Source organism: Diadema setosum, chromosome 19 (assembly GCF_964275005.1).
Source record: "Diadema setosum chromosome 19, eeDiaSeto1, whole genome shotgun sequence".
Taxonomy (NCBI): domain Eukaryota; kingdom Metazoa; phylum Echinodermata; class Echinoidea; order Diadematoida; family Diadematidae; genus Diadema; species Diadema setosum.
In genome coordinates this window covers 6,886,514-6,902,505 of record NC_092703.1, presented here as the reverse complement: position 1 = coordinate 6,902,505, position 15,992 = coordinate 6,886,514, and the positions used below count along the sequence as shown (strand labels likewise).

At 39.7% G+C, this 15,992-nt stretch overlaps 1 protein-coding gene across 1 annotated transcript; it reads right to left on the bottom strand.

The window, feature by feature from the left end:
* Positions 1–3,281: 3,281 nt before the first annotated feature.
* On the bottom strand, positions 3,282–14,664 carry LOC140242957 (betaine--homocysteine S-methyltransferase 1-like). Its single transcript, XM_072322700.1, has 6 exons — positions 14,557–14,664; positions 10,446–10,636; positions 9,965–10,049; positions 8,189–8,388; positions 6,687–6,768; positions 3,282–3,602 (listed from the first exon to the last, which is right to left on the bottom strand). Exons 1-6 carry the CDS (start codon positions 14,567–14,569, stop codon positions 3,337–3,339), a joined length of 837 nt encoding a protein of 278 aa, XP_072178801.1. The 5' UTR covers positions 14,570–14,664; the 3' UTR covers positions 3,282–3,336.
* Positions 14,665–15,992: the final 1,328 nt, after the last annotated feature.

Here is a 15,992-nt window from a genome sequence, read left to right as displayed (position 1 = left end):
ACACGCAGAATTAAGGCCATTACAGCATGGTCCATATTACTAAGTATGATCATTATCTAAAATCACAAAATTGCTGTCTAGTTCAAGGTAAAAATGATTCGGCACCGAATGACCAGTTTCTTCCATTAAAGTAAAAACCGTGCTCTTGATAATATCGTATATCACAACTCTATAGCAGATTGGCGCGCTGTAAAGCTTGTTGAAATTGCCTGCCCGGTTTTCAATCCAGTGCGATTCAATTCAATTCTATTTCATACTTTTTCGTAAGAGGTTACATTGAAAATAACATGAACACATAATTGTACTTTGTCAATAGTAAACATACAATGATATACTTCTGTAATTATTCTCCCTCACTCTCTCTTTATTAGTCTTTCTCACTCTTTCTTTTATATTTCAGAATCATGTGTTTTTAGGCGTATTGGGAAAAGATATGGCTTAGATTTAAGCATAAAACTATATATACTCAAAATTTGCGACGTCGGCAGCTCAGTTGACATGATGCAGCAATGATAATTATGATTGTAGTATTACCACGGAACCCTGGTATTAACAGACTGACGTCGACCGACAACTATATAGTGGGTGTTTTATGGTGCATATCACCACATTGAATGTTTACGAATCAGCAGTAGATTCATGGTAGGCGATTCCCCTGTGGTATCTCACTTTGCCCTCTGGTATGTTGTATAGGGGTTAGAAATGTAGAGGTAATAACGCATTAAATCACAGTCCACAGTCAAGGCATAAATATTTAAATACTGCCAGCACTAGAGTCCCCATGGGAGCTCGAAACTGCGTTAAGTGAAACGTATCTTTTTATACGGCACTGTATTGCGCAACCAAAGAGACTATAAAGGGATGAAGAAAAGGTTCAGGGTTTCTAGGAATGATTATTTTGAGGTTGTTTTCTCTTCTATCCAAGAAGTAGATTCAAATCTACCTGATGTATTCACGGTTTGCTTTTTTGTTTCGATGGATTTTGATTTGATTACTTTACACCCATCTACATACAGTAAACCTCGAGCAGGACAGGATAAAATCTTATGCAAATGTCAACTTGGAAGGGTAAGTTGGTGGATGATACGGTATTCGGCGGTTATCTCCAGTCATCTCTGAGTTGTTGATGAGGGTATAGGACAATTACCCCCTGGGCAATTACCCCGGATCCTTCCCCCTGACCCTAACCCTAATCCTAATCCTGAACCTATAATCCTAACCCTAACCCAAACTCTAGCCTTAAAACCTACCCCTAACCCTAATCTTTACTCTAACGTTATCACTAACCAGTATTTAGCCGGGGGGTTGGTTGCCCTCGGCGGTTAATTGCCCTGATACGGTTGATGAAGTTCACGTACGCGTAGGATGACATGACACTGATTGCAGACTTCGTGCACTCTTGGGGTTATATGACCTTTGAACTGAACTACTTTCTCTCTTCTTCGTGACATCAGCATTGAACCGGCCTCAATCTTGGAATGCGTGATTATATTTTGAGTCATATCCGATTTATAGCCAAGCTCCGTTTTCTATGTGTCTTTATAGAGTAAAACAGATGGACAATGCAAAGGTCCACGGAAGTTTTGGGCATGTTCAGATTATCTACTTCCCGTCGCGTTTCCACGTGGTTTGGGGTTTGTCTTTTCCTCTTTTTTTTTTCTGCTTTGGACTTCTTCTAAAGACACATTGAACGCAAGAAGCACAATTTAAACCGAAAAATATAAACTTGGTGTTAAAAAAAAAATATAAACAAACAAGAAGTGAACTGCTTGTTATGAAAGATCTCATTAGCTGTTCCTGGTATTGGTGGGGATGAAGTTGAAAACACAGATTCGAATATTGAGGCTTCGGAACAGTCGGCAACAGCTGACCACGCGATGTATGTCAAGGGGGCGTCACACACCCACGCATGTATGCTTGGCAAAACGTATTATACTTGTGATATCTTTGCACACGACACGTTGAATCGCGCAAGTTTAAAAGTAACACCAGGCCAAAAGACTTTGGCCCGAATTCAAGGTGGTACAATCTTGTCCATAGTATAACCCACGGACAATTTGTATGGAGCGCCAAGTGTCGCATGACCTGTTTCGTTATGAAATCAGCCATTTCGTCGACGAAATTATTATTTTGTAGCGAAATGACAACACTTCGTCGACGAAATGACTGATTTCGTAACGAAATATTCCGTGCGACACTTGGCGCCCCATGGTCTTTGTCAATGGTTTAAACCATGGACAAGATTTTACCACCTTCGTGGATTCGGGCCTTTGTATTTGCTAGGTGATAGATACACTACTAAAAAACATAAAGGACAACTTTGTCATCTCAAAAAAAAAAATCCTGCCGATTTCACAACAGACAACATTTTGTGCAGTTTTCTGTCATTTTACCGATCTGTAACGAAACATCATTCAATGCAATGATCGATATATCGCTAGCCCCGTCATACACCTAGTCACAACTCCCGCAAGTGAAATGCCTGATAACAAATTAATGCCTAAATAACATTTTCTAAACTTAGTTGGCAACTTAGACCTAAAATCATTTTGACAAAGGCAGTGACATAGGTAAGTTGTTCTCTCGCAAATGTCAACTTACGGGAAGAATGTTAAAGGATATTCATACGAAAAAATCGACACACTGTCGATGCGTCGCCTTTAAAGCGATGTCGACCCCGATGTCGACTTACGCGATGTCGACTTATGCGAGGTTTACTGTGTACGGATGTGCAGAAAATTGTGCTCACCAGTCACACAAAAGCTGCAACGACGCGCAGAACCCACTCTTTTTAGTATTAGTTTAAACACATGGAGGCATTTCATGAACCATTTTGTCCGACAACTTTGTCGGACAAATTTGCTCTCAGCCAATCAGATGCAAGGATTTCAGTAGCTTTTAGCAGTTTGTCAGACAAAAAAAAATATCTGACAAAAACATTCATGAAATGCCCCCTCTTTATTGCATGAGTGGACTCGATCACAAAGTCATGCCTAAACCACCGTAAAAAACATGAAGAAAAAACCCCTCTGAAACACAAGAGGAATGTAATGATAGGGCCTATATCTTTTTATAATTGTTTTTCTTACCCTCGCTTCTTCTCTTCTCTTTTGTAGTCGCCTAAGACGCTCGTGTTTTTGTTTGTTTGTTTGTTTGTTTTACGTACTCATCATCACTCTTACAACACACAAACGGTTTTCTGTATCTATAGGACCTCTTCACATTGAGTTTGCATCGTCTCTAATTTCTTCGGGAATTATATTATGAGCTGTGTTTTCTTAAAATTCTTTCGTCATATCAAATTTGTTATTTGCGGGGTTTTTCGGTTAAACATCTCTAGTTATTCTTTTCGTCAAAGTAATAGGGGTTCAGTTTGCCCGTGTCCGTTCCAAAAATTCCATGCAGCGACATGTCTGGTGAGAATTTGGACGCCCCGGTCGTCCGGCCAAGAGCCTCAGCCAGGGTTCTGGTGAAGTGGGGTGCGTTGCCGCAGCACAGTCCCACGTATGGGATCTTGAGTCGGACGCAATCCCGGGCGAATTTCACGATGTCGGTCCGAGAGCAGAGAAGGCAGTCCAAGTCGGCAGGGAAAGCTTGTTTGCCTGCAACGAGAAACAAGGTACCTTGAATAATTTGCTCACTCACCTGACCATGGACCCCCACATATGAACATTCAGCGCCCATTGATTAATTCATGAACCTGTTTCTGTCAAAAGTGCCACAAAAACATTTTAAACATGCTGTCTTGCTTTTTATCATCACCGCCGACGACCAGCCTGGATAAGATCAAGGCAGCTCTTTGACAAATTCAAAACTACATGTTCAGAATATAACAAATCTATAAAAAAAAATCAAGAAAAAGGTTACATGACATTTTCTCCTGCGACAATATGACTGCACCCGTGAAATTTCTGCACGCTAAGCCAAACATAAATTCTATCCAGAAACATCACCCTAGCCCTGATAATAATCCCCACATCAAACAAGACCTAAAACCCTATACCTAACACTAACCCTAAGTCCTCGGAGAAAATAAGAGCGGAGCAATTGTCGCAGGAGCTAATGTCGTGTCACCCAAGAAAAATGGGCAGTTGCAGTTGCTGTAAAGCAATTTCAGTTGCGAAATGCACGTACTTTGCAAGAGAAAGCGAATATTTTGGCAGGTTGATTCTGATCTGCAATCCAATTTTCCCAATTTTTCCAATTTTCGAGCATTATTTCAAAGTAGAAAATGACAATATACAGTGGACGACATGATTTTTTTTTTCTTCATTAAGCAACGTGACATAATAGTGTCAACAAGTATACTCTTCAGTAATTAACTTTGAAACACAAAATTCGTCACGTTTTGAGGTTTGCTGCTACCCATACCATGGTCCTTATTCAAAGGTAGTTTGAGTGATTCACTTCGGCCAAATAAGATCGAAATAAGGGAAACGGTCCTTTTATCACTGACGATTGACGATTACCCAATCGTCATTGTCCAAACATCTGAATGAACTCATTAAGATGCACATAACTAGGTGGCGGCCGTGATGATTGATCTTTGAAAAGGCCTCCGTTAAAGGGGCATTCCAGATGATTTTCATAATTTCACATAATATAGTACATAAATCAACAGCTTCATGTATAGATTACATTTTTTTTGTGGAATTTATTGTGGTCCTTCAGCAGTCAAACTAGCGACCCCGTTTACAGTGAGTGAAAAAGCGGGGCTCGGCCGCGGCCGAGCCCGGCCTTTTCACTCACTGTAAACGCAAACTGGACTAAATGCGGTACCAAATTTAGTCTGGCTACCAGACCCTCTGCCCGTACTATTTCGCTATTCAGGCTATTAACTAGTATGTAAACTAGTATTGTTTAGGGTGGTTTTGTCCTGCAGAGGTTTTTGCCTTCGGCAAAGGCGGCGACTTTGTCGCGGGGCGGCGACTTCGTCGCCACGGCCACGGAGTCCAGTTGGCAAAGGATCTGGAAACCAGACTATACCACATTGCGACCGGCGGCGCCCTCCCAATAATAGTGTTTGTTTACAAGCAGAGCGCCACTACGACATAATATTGAAAGGTTTGAATTAAAAGCCCGGATCGAGCCCACAGAAGTCTACCGAGTTCTGTGGCCGAGCCCGGCACTGTAAACGGACAAAATTGCGGGGCCGAGTACATCAATTGAGGCCGGGCACGGGCCGGCCCTGCACTGTAAACGAGGTCCTATACTCTGAAAAATCTTACTGAACAGTGTAGATGACATAGGAGCCCACTTATTTCAGAAATGTTGCAGTGTAATTCCATTACAATTCCTCTTGCTTAACAAGTTCACCTGTGTAGAATCTATAATGCATGCCTTCTTCTTTTGTTCGGCTCCCTTGAGCCCAACTCATGCATTCTCTCATGATGAGGCTGCCATGACATCATCCTTGTTCAGTGCAATTTGTTATAAATTTTGAAAACGTTCTTATTCCTCATCCCAATCACTATAGATTCTGAAACTCTGTACTCAGTCTAACAAATTTATAGTTGTTCAAATGTAAAATTCTGAAGGGGAGGTCCACGCTCAGACCAACAAGTTCAGGCTGAGGCTTTATGCAATGTTATCTCTGATTCTGCTCACATGCCCACAACATTTTCCTCCTATTTTTATTATTTCCAAGTGCATACTAGCAAGTACATACTTTCTCAAAGTGATACCAAATTTATGCCATTAATATCACAATGAACGAGGCTCGAGCACAGGTAAGGAATGTAAGAAACAAACACACAATTATCAAACTTTTCCACTCATTTTAGCGAGGTATCACTGTCCTAGTTACAAAAATACAGCAGATCTTACTTACCCTCAAATAGCCCAGTTAGATCAGTTAGATCTGATCAGAGATCAGATCTCTGCCGCCGATGGCGCGATCGCCGCAAAATTTTGCCTGAACATAGAACCGGATGTTGACTACAAGATTACATGGTCACAAAATAAAACGTATTGATTTTCTATTTTTGTAAATTAATTTTGCAAATTCATGCATGAAATCATATTTTCACTTGTAACTACATTAAAAAGACTGAAGGATTGTTAATTTTTGTGTAAGAATCCCTCAAGACACATCGAACAATTTTCTTGTACAAAAATATCACAATCAAAATCAATTTCTTTTGTATTCTTTTTTTTGGCCAAAATTTGTTGCACTTTTTCAAGCTTATCTACATTAGAATTGATTAATTTAAATGATTAAAAGTTGACATAATCTAATCTGTATCAATTTAACAGAAAAAACCCCACAATTTGCATTGGATTTGCACACGATAATTACCATGAATTTGAGCTGTTTTCAGGTTGACATGCATATGCAAAACATTGCATAACTTCATGCAGAACGGTGTACCTGGACATCACAAATTTGGTCTGAAAATATGCGGGAGACTTCAATGAAAAAAGGTCTTGAAATGACGCGGCAAAATCTTTTCGCGTTGCGGAATCATGGCGCGAAGTGTCGGGGGGGGGGGGGACCCCCCCCCCAGTAAAGAAATGGTTAAAGACTTTCTCAAAATGCGTTAATTTGCATTTTGATCGAATCGTTTTATTATGTATTACACACTTTCTGCTGTAATAGTCATTGTTGATTATCTATATATCTCTGTTCAAATAGTTGAATATGTACTTTGATATTGACATAAATTGTAAATAAATGCATCTTGTACCTGTTTTTGGATCTGGGATGCTGAGGAAAGAAGGATGTTTGTCCGTTGTTCGGTACGGCACGGGTAACACAGCAAGCGGGGCCTGCAACGAAATGATCCAGTGCAGGTAGGTCAACGACTTTAGCTCCCCTCTAAGTCAGACAGCATACAGCCACGACATGGCAGCGGACTACGCAGTAATAATATAGTTTTCATGGAAGACGTCGTCGGCGTGTCGCCATGTGCAAATAAAGCGTGATATATGACTCACAACATACGAATTTCTTTTGTATGAGTAGTGAACCCGCAGTCTTCCATTGAAGGGAACCCAAACCCAAAGAGCAATGTGGATTAGGTGAAAGTGGCAACATTAGTAGAACACATCAGTGAAAGTTTGAGGAAAATCGGACAATCGACGCAAAAGTTATAAATGTTTAAAGTTTTGATGATGGAACCGCTGCATGAGGAAACTACTAGAGGTTATAACGTTTGTGTGGACAAAAATCATAAAGAAAACATAAAGAAACTTTCACAAAAATTCACTTTTCTACCATGATGAAAGAGCACTTGGCTAACCGCTTTTAGAAAGCAAGGGGGAACTCTACCCTTAACATACCGGGTATGTCAGTATCAAGTTGATGGAATGTGTGATTTTCGTGAAAAATGAATGTTTGTGGAATTCCCTTTTAATCTTCTTTATATTGTTGTCCACACATACGTCATAACCTCACGTGGTCTCCTCATCCAGCGGTTCCAACACCAAAACTTTAAAAATTCATAACGTTTGCATCGATTGTCCAATTTTCCTCAAACTTTCGCCGATGTGTTCTACTCATGTTACTGCTTTCACTCAATCCACATTGCTCTTTGGGTTTGGGTTCCCTGTAATGACCCTGAATGAAACATAGGACGAGTTTCGAATTTACAAACTAAAGTGAAACGTGGCATTCATTTGATACCAAACTCTAATGACATAAAATTTTTCGTGAATTCTATAGATTCTATAAAAACTTGTTTTCCCAATGGTCAACTAGGCATTTCTTAAGAAGCCGCCATCACGCCTTCTTACCTTTGTGCACAATACTGTAATTCTGTAATTTTTTCTGCCAGAAACAACAAGTCATTTTGTCATTTCTTAACGGATACATGTCAGCAAACTACAAAGGGTTGTATCCCATTGATTATTGGCTGGGTCTAATTTGTATTACAGTGCACTCCCGTTATAACGAAAGCAGTTAAGACAAAATTCTCGTCACAACGAAGTGAAAATTCCGGTGATCAAATTACCATATCTTTTTACACGTAACAGTTCGTCTATCACGAGATTTCGATGTACAGAAAACCGCCGCCGAGGACTTCGTTATAACGGGAGTGCACTCTATTTAGACTGTCTGAGGCTGTCTGCCAAATCGTTTAATTTATACCATGTATCATGCCGAATTACTTCTATTTGAATGTGAATATTTATATGTGAATAGAATTTCTTCGTGAGAAACACAAAAGTCAAAGTCAAGATTACGTACCCCAATGTTACTCTGGACCGCACTCTCAACGTACTGCATGATTTGATCGGGACCTCGGGTGCAGTTAAAGCCGACCACGTCGGCTCCTCCAGCTACAAGCTGCCGTAGTCCCTCGTTTAGCTCCACGTGGTCAGGGGTATATACCTTACCGTCCTTATGTATCATGTAATGGCTTCCCATTGTTATGACAGCCGGAACCCCTTCAAAATATATAAAGACCGGAACAAGAAATTATGAAGATTTTTCCCTGTAAAACAACAACCAAAACAACCCCCCCCCCAAAACAAACAAACAAACAAACAAACAAACAAACATGTTGCAAAGTGAAGAATATAAACGTAATATAAATCTTCATTTTAAAAGGGCTCTAGCAATTAGTGATGCAAGCAGAAAATGGAGTTGGACTGCTCATTTTAGAGTATTCACTGATGGAGAATTCATATTTTGTAAATGCTTTGCAAAGCTCACGAGATAGGTACAAAGAGAGAGAGAAAAAATGAACTTTTCGACAAACACACCTAATCACTGCTTGATCATGAGAATCACTCGTTTCTATCGTACTACACATTTCGTAATTTGCACACAGAAGGATACTGTCTCCGTGTTCTCAAATATTTGTTTGCTAGTTACAGTAATTTCGTATACTCCAGCTACAAGCTGCCGTAGTCCCTCGTTTAGCTCCACGTGGTCAGGGGTATATACCTTACCGTCCTTATGTATCATGTAATGGCTTCCCATTGTTATGACAGCCGGAACCCCTTCAAAATATATAAAGACCGGAACAAGAAATTATGAAGATTTTTCCCTGTAAAACAACAACCAAAACAACCCCCCCCCCAAAACAAACAAACAAACAAACAAACAAACAAACATGTTGCAAAGTGAAGAATATAAACGTAATATAAATCTTCATTTTAAAAGGGCTCTAGCAATTAGTGATGCAAGCAGAAAATGGAGTTGGACTGCTCATTTTAGAGTATTCACTGATGGAGAATTCATATTTTGTAAATGCTTTGCAAAGCTCACGAGATAGGTACAAAGAGAGAGAGAAAAAATGAACTTTTCGACAAACACACCTAATCACTGCTTGATCATGAGAATCACTCGTTTCTATCGTACTACACATTTCGTAATTTGCACACAGAAGGATACTGTCTCCGTGTTCTCAAATATTTGTTTGCTAGTTACAGTAATTTCGTATACTCCAGCTACAAGCTGCCGTAGTCCCTCGTTTAGCTCCACGTGGTCAGGGGTATATACCTTACCGTCCTTATGTATCATGTAATGGCTTCCCATTGTTATGACAGCCGGAACCCCTTCAAAATATATAAAGACCGGAACAAGAAATTATGAAGATTTTTCCCTGTAAAACAACAACCAAAACAACCCCCCCCCAAAACAAACAAACAAACAAACAAACAAACAAACATGTTGCAAAGTGAAGAATATAAACGTAATATAAATCTTCATTTTAAAAGGGCTCTAGCAATTAGTGATGCAAGCAGAAAATGGAGTTGGACTGCTCATTTTAGAGTATTCACTGATGGAGAATTCATATTTTGTAAATGCTTTGCAAAGCTCACGAGATAGGTACAAAGAGAGAGAGAAAAAATGAACTTTTCGACAAACACACCTAATCACTGCTTGATCATGAGAATCACTCGTTTCTATCGTACTACACATTTCGTAATTTGCACACAGAAGGATACTGTCTCCGTGTTCTCAAATATTTGTTTGCTAGTTACAGTAATTTCGTAATTTCGTCGGCGACCTCGCGGGCCATCCTGAGAGCCAGACGATTTTGCTTTTCGAGGTCGTCTTCCCTGCCAACAAGCTTGAACTTGGAACGGTTTCCGTAGTACTGTGTGACGTGGAGATAATACAAGCTCTAATTTAAAACTTTAAAATTTAAAATTTAAAATTTAGATTTTTACGATGTCTCATAGGGCTCACAATTAGCCTTGGCCCTGTTGCCCAGGCCCACTAAAAATTGATATTTATGTTAAATTCATTCGAAAAAGCAAACTAAAAGTTCTGTTAACGTTCGATATACAAAAATGTTGTATATATGATATATGTAGGTCTATATGTATATGTATATATATATATATATATATATATATATATATATATATATATATATATAGAGTTGTGTGTGTGTGTGTGTCCTGTAGGCATATTACAAAAAAATAAGAGAGACAGAGAGAAAGAGGGATACACTAACTGATTTGCCACTTTTTTTTTACTTGCTCCTCACCGTGAAGGCTTGCACTACGTCACTTCCGGCCCTGACGAAGTCCCTGTACATCTGCTTGACGAGATCGGGGTGGTCGACCACGACCTCGGGGGTGAAAGGGCCGGCCTTGAGGTAGCCAAGGCGCTCGAAGGCGAAGACATATCCCTCCGCAACAATGACGGTCTCCCCGTCCCGGATCCTCTCCATCAACCCTGCATGGACATAACCATTCCATTGTCATCATTTGCATAATATATAACTACGGGGTTATGAGAGTAAACTCACCTTTCAGTTTAGACTCATGAGAAAAAAAAAATAAATACAAGCAGGGGGGGGGGAGGGGGAGTCGGAATATGGCAAGAATTGTAAAAATCTAATCTTATCTCTTGATACTGTAATTTCACATTCTTGATATTGATATTTCATTTATTGATATTATCGAAAATTAATTCATCTTGTAAAAAAAAAAAAATCTTGACATAAGAATTTGACATTTGACAATATTCGTAACTAAAAAATCTTTTCTTGATTGGCCTTGTTGACATCACGAAATAATTTTCTTTATTTTCTTGTCATTAAGAATGCTATTTGTTGATAACACTAAAGGAGAGAGAGAAAAAAAGTCAAATTCAAATCACGTATTCAACGTATCTAGCTATACGGGCAATGACAAGGTCAGAAGGTAAAGGTGTCTCCATTACACCCGCATAGCCCCGCGAGGGAGGAACGGAAGAGGTATTGCTTTGTTTTTCGATCGTCAATATGCCAGTAAATCATGATTTGCCAAATCTGCAACGCCATTATATGCTTTAAAACGTGTTCATAGTCCAGATTTATGGGCGATTATCAGAGTATACAAACTTTGAACCGGGACTCGAAGACAATGATGAAGTGTTTGGATACAGAGGAAAGTAGCCTTTGTTGTAAAATCGTTCCGAATCTGTGCGATGTATGCCCATATTTTATCCGCGTTCCACATATTTATCTCCTATATTCATCTCTATAAAATCAGACACCTTAAGCACCTTGTGTAAGCCATGTGTACAAGTAGAACGAATATCAAAGACAGATTTTCTGTATACGTGTCAATTCAGAAAAAAAAAAAATCTTTGTTCTTTTTTTTTTCTTTCTTTTTTCGATTTCCTCACTCTTTAATTCGGACAGGGATGTTCATGAAGGTTGTTGTTGGTTTTTTTCCAGTTGTAAAGTGCTCCAATATCAATGGCGGTTATAGTAGGAGTGGGCGTGTTGGAAGATTGAATTCACTTTGACTTCGCAACTGTTAATGGCAACTTAATTCACGTCGATCGGGTATTTAAAAAAAAAAAAAAAAACTTTGGCAATTTATAACAAAAGTTTACAGTCTCTCCCATTCATTAATATTGGATGTCTCGTTTTGATCATGCCAGTGAGTTTTAGTTCAACAATGTATCACAACTGACTTGCCAAACTGCAATGTGCTAAACCTGCTTTCAATAGATCCTCAGTCCTCAGCATCACACTTTTCCCATAATCCCATCTTTAAAAAAGTCTTTACAGTGGCTATAATAGAGTCTGCAAAGGATAGTATATATATCAATTCTTCTCAACATATGCAAACCAATGCACTCTTGGCAGGGGAGAACTGTATAAAACCTCTAAACAGCATCGCCTATTCTCTTTTGTGTTTGGTCTAAGAAGGAAAAACAAACTCACAATAATCGTAAACATTACCTGTAATGATCGAGGGAAACAGGCCATATATAAGCCAACAAATTTCTCTTTCGCTTCAACTTTCCACAACACCCTCACTTTGACCCCGCTTCGAAGAGAAAAATTCAAGAACGTTCCCTATTATCACATTGTATTACGAATATAATGCTATTATGCACAATATGCACGAAAATCAATAGAGTGACTTTTAGCACATTGGAGCTCTTTAACCCTTGGAGAAAAAACAAACAAACAAACATCGGAATAGTAGGGTTCAAAGGTCAGCTGACTTACTAAACTGCGCTGTTGGTATCGAGGGACCTCTTATAATAGAATGGATCCTTGCAGATGTGTACACAGAACCAATCATCTACGATTAGTATCTCCAAATTGGAATACTGATTTGCTTGCAATGAAGAGTTTGTTTGTTAGTTTGTTTGTTTTTTATTCTCCTTCCCCATCTCGTAACTTCGCCCTTGAACAAGATCTGATTCGTATCTTGTAACTTAATGTTCTGCTCTTTTTTTTTTTGACAATTACTCTACATTGTTCAGTGATTGTGTTATTTTAATCATGTAAATTGTTGTAAATAGTGTGATTTTGTATAATTTTTCAATAAAACACAAATAAAAAAAAGAGTAACCCTTTGATCAAGCAATCTATAATGTAGGCCTGATACAGTGGCATACGAAGCATTCGCTATAATGTGGAAGTTTCTGGACTCACTTTACGCATACCAAGTGTTAACAGACCCGCAAGACTTGCTTCGTAGAAATACAAGCACAATTTGTTTCAGGATCAATAAGGAACCATTGAGCATTACAATTCTGGCGTAACTGAAAGGACCGTTGTTAAATAGCAGTCTGTTAGTACCGTATCTTGTAGATGAGCTATTGTTTGCAAATGTCGTATACCCTCGATAATCAGCAAAACATCAGCTCTTGTGATTCCGTTCTGTGTCTTACGAACCCGCATTTATTTTGATGACTTGTTAACCCCATCCCTTCCCTCTTCCGAAAGAGGGAAAAACTCGAAAGAAGTGCCCTACCATCTGTTAAGAGAAGGCAGAACATTAGCTAGCACTGACAAATGGCACCGAGGCCTTTCTCACCTTTTCACCAGGGAGGTGGGAAGAGATTCACCATCGATGTGAAAGCCTGCCATAGGCCTGTCCTCACATCGCCTTTCTCCTACAGTTGGAGTGTCCTTGAATGGCAACAGACTTTCACGTTTCGATTTTGATTTGGTTTTGCATGTTATTAAATTTTTTAAGTTTTATTGTTGTTGTTGTTTTTTTGTTGTTGTTGTTCTAGTTTCAATACCAGGCGCCAATCAACATAAATGTGCATGTTTAACGTTCCTTTGATTCATCTTTGGCAAATATTCACTAAGAAAAATCATATCACACCTCCTCTTCTGCGGAGTAGGGCCTATTAAACTTCCAAACCGAGGGGAAAAACGAGACAAAAATATCACGCGAGAGGTTGTTTTTACTGTCTCTCCCTTTCTCTCTCGCTCTGCACATCGGAGAAGTACAAGGGAAATTGGTATAAAACATTCAATGAGGGCAAGAACATGGAAGAAAAGATGATCAATAAAGCGACATGGGAATTGGGCTTTTAACTGTTTGCAAGATACCAAGAAAACACATGAAATAGTACAGAGCATACCATTTTAAGAGGAATTCAAAGTTTATTGATGAAAATCGGGTTTGAAATGACTGAAACATCCAAAAATCAAAGTAAAACAAAGCAACTGTAATAAAGTGTGGGTCCCACACTTATTAGAATCACTCTGTTTTGGATATCTCAGCCATTTCAAAACCAATTTTCATCAAATAAACGTTGAATTCCTCATGGAATTACATGCTCTTTCCTATTTCATAAGAGGTTTCTCATTATCTGACCAAAAAATGTTAGAAACCTGAAATTAGGTCTCAACCAAAACTATACGATCCCTTTAATGCAGGAAACAATAATTCTGCGCGAGCCGTGTATTGGCCTGCTCATGATAACATCACCTCTACTGAAGATCATGTGACCAGTCAATCGCAGCCGGGGATGGGGGAGGCGGGGGTGGGGAGGGGAGATGAATTAAGCAGCATTAACATGTTAATCGTTGTTGGGCTTTAACATGTTAATTGTTGTTGGGCTTTGAGTGATCAGGGAGGCGTCTCTCTTCCACCTCCCTGGAGTGATTCCAGTGATTACTAGTTTAACCGTTATCATTGGGGTAACCAGGGAGGTGGACCTTCCACCTCCTTGGGGTAACAGAATATCAGAGCTGTGAATACGAGTCCAGGCTACAACTGGCATGGTCTTTCTACTATAGCTACTAGTACTACTGCTATATACAAAGTACTATATATACATAAAGGTTTCAATAACAAAATACACGGAAAGAATATCATATAACCTGCATTGCATGTAATGATTCTTACCCTTTGTTGGCATCTTGTGACGATTTCTCTTGGTCGAGTATCACAGCAGCTTCGAGGTGAGCTCTGGTGCACGTTGCTGATTTCTTGATGTGAAAAGTGAGTCAGTCTTTTATACGATGCACCCCTGTATACTGTAGTTATTCCATCGAATACCCTGGGCACTCTGCATATACATGTACCGATACAACACAAAGAGGGATAGTCATGGCATTGGCATAGAAGCGGACAGTTCATTAAGCCCCGCACAGAGATCAAGGGGTGCGATTCACCTGACTGCACATAGTTTGCTATTATGAAACCTTTTACACGTTTTTTGTTGTTTTTTTTTTCACTGCCAGCGAAGCGAACCGAAACGCATCCAAGCAACGAGGGGGGGGGGGGGGGCATTGACTAAAGCCAACACGAAGGTGGAAATTCTTCCCGAGGACCAGTAGTACATGTACAGTGCACTCCCATTATAACGAACACGGTTACAACGAAATGCAGGTTACAACAAAATAAAAATTCAGGACGCAACATTATGATCTCTATGTTGTTGCTGTTGTTGGTTTTTTTTTTATTTTGTTGTTGTTGTTGTTGTTGTTGTTGTTGTTGCTCTTGTGCTTTTTGGGTTCGGCCATAACGAAATTTCGATATTGATATAACGAAAGAAAATTGCCAGTCCCGAGGACTTCGTTATAACGGGAGTCTACTGTACATGGAGTACGGTCAAACCTGCCCTAGCAGCCACCTGTCTATAGCGGCCACCTTTCCGGAGGCGGCCATTAAAAATCCCCCAAGGAGAAAAGCCATGTTATAGACCATGCGTACATCGGCCACCTGTCTAACGCGGCCTGCGGCCACCAATTTTGCCTCCCGTGGTAGACTTTAACCTGTCTACAGCGACCACAGACGCATACGGAGCCGCAGTCGAGCCGATAATTCAGCTCGTTTTTCGGCTTTGCAGCCGTACCAGTCATTCATGGCTAGCGTTCAGTCATGGCCACCGCTACATTCACCCGTCATTCAGTCATAGTAATGCACTTAAAGGGCCCCTGAATTCCACATGCATGTTGATTTGTGTTGATTTATGATACCCTCAACATCACTTTTGCGGTGAAACTAATATCTAGAAACATTCCATATAATAACGATTTTTTTTTCTTCTATTTACTTGGGAACGCCCACACACACACACACACAAAATCCTTCCAAACCAATATTCCTCTTGTGACCTCATCTGTCAATCATTGCTAAAGTACTGAAATGTTTAACAAAAGACATTGGAATGCACCTTCCCCTCGACTCAGCATAACTTGCATGTTTCTGTCATCAGGGAAGGTTTGGTCACACAGACGGTCTCACAGCTACGCCTGTAAATAAAATAATTAAACTTCCGGCTCTGTTACTTTGCTGTAGCTATACAGTTTATTGGGAGCATCAACTACAGAATAGAT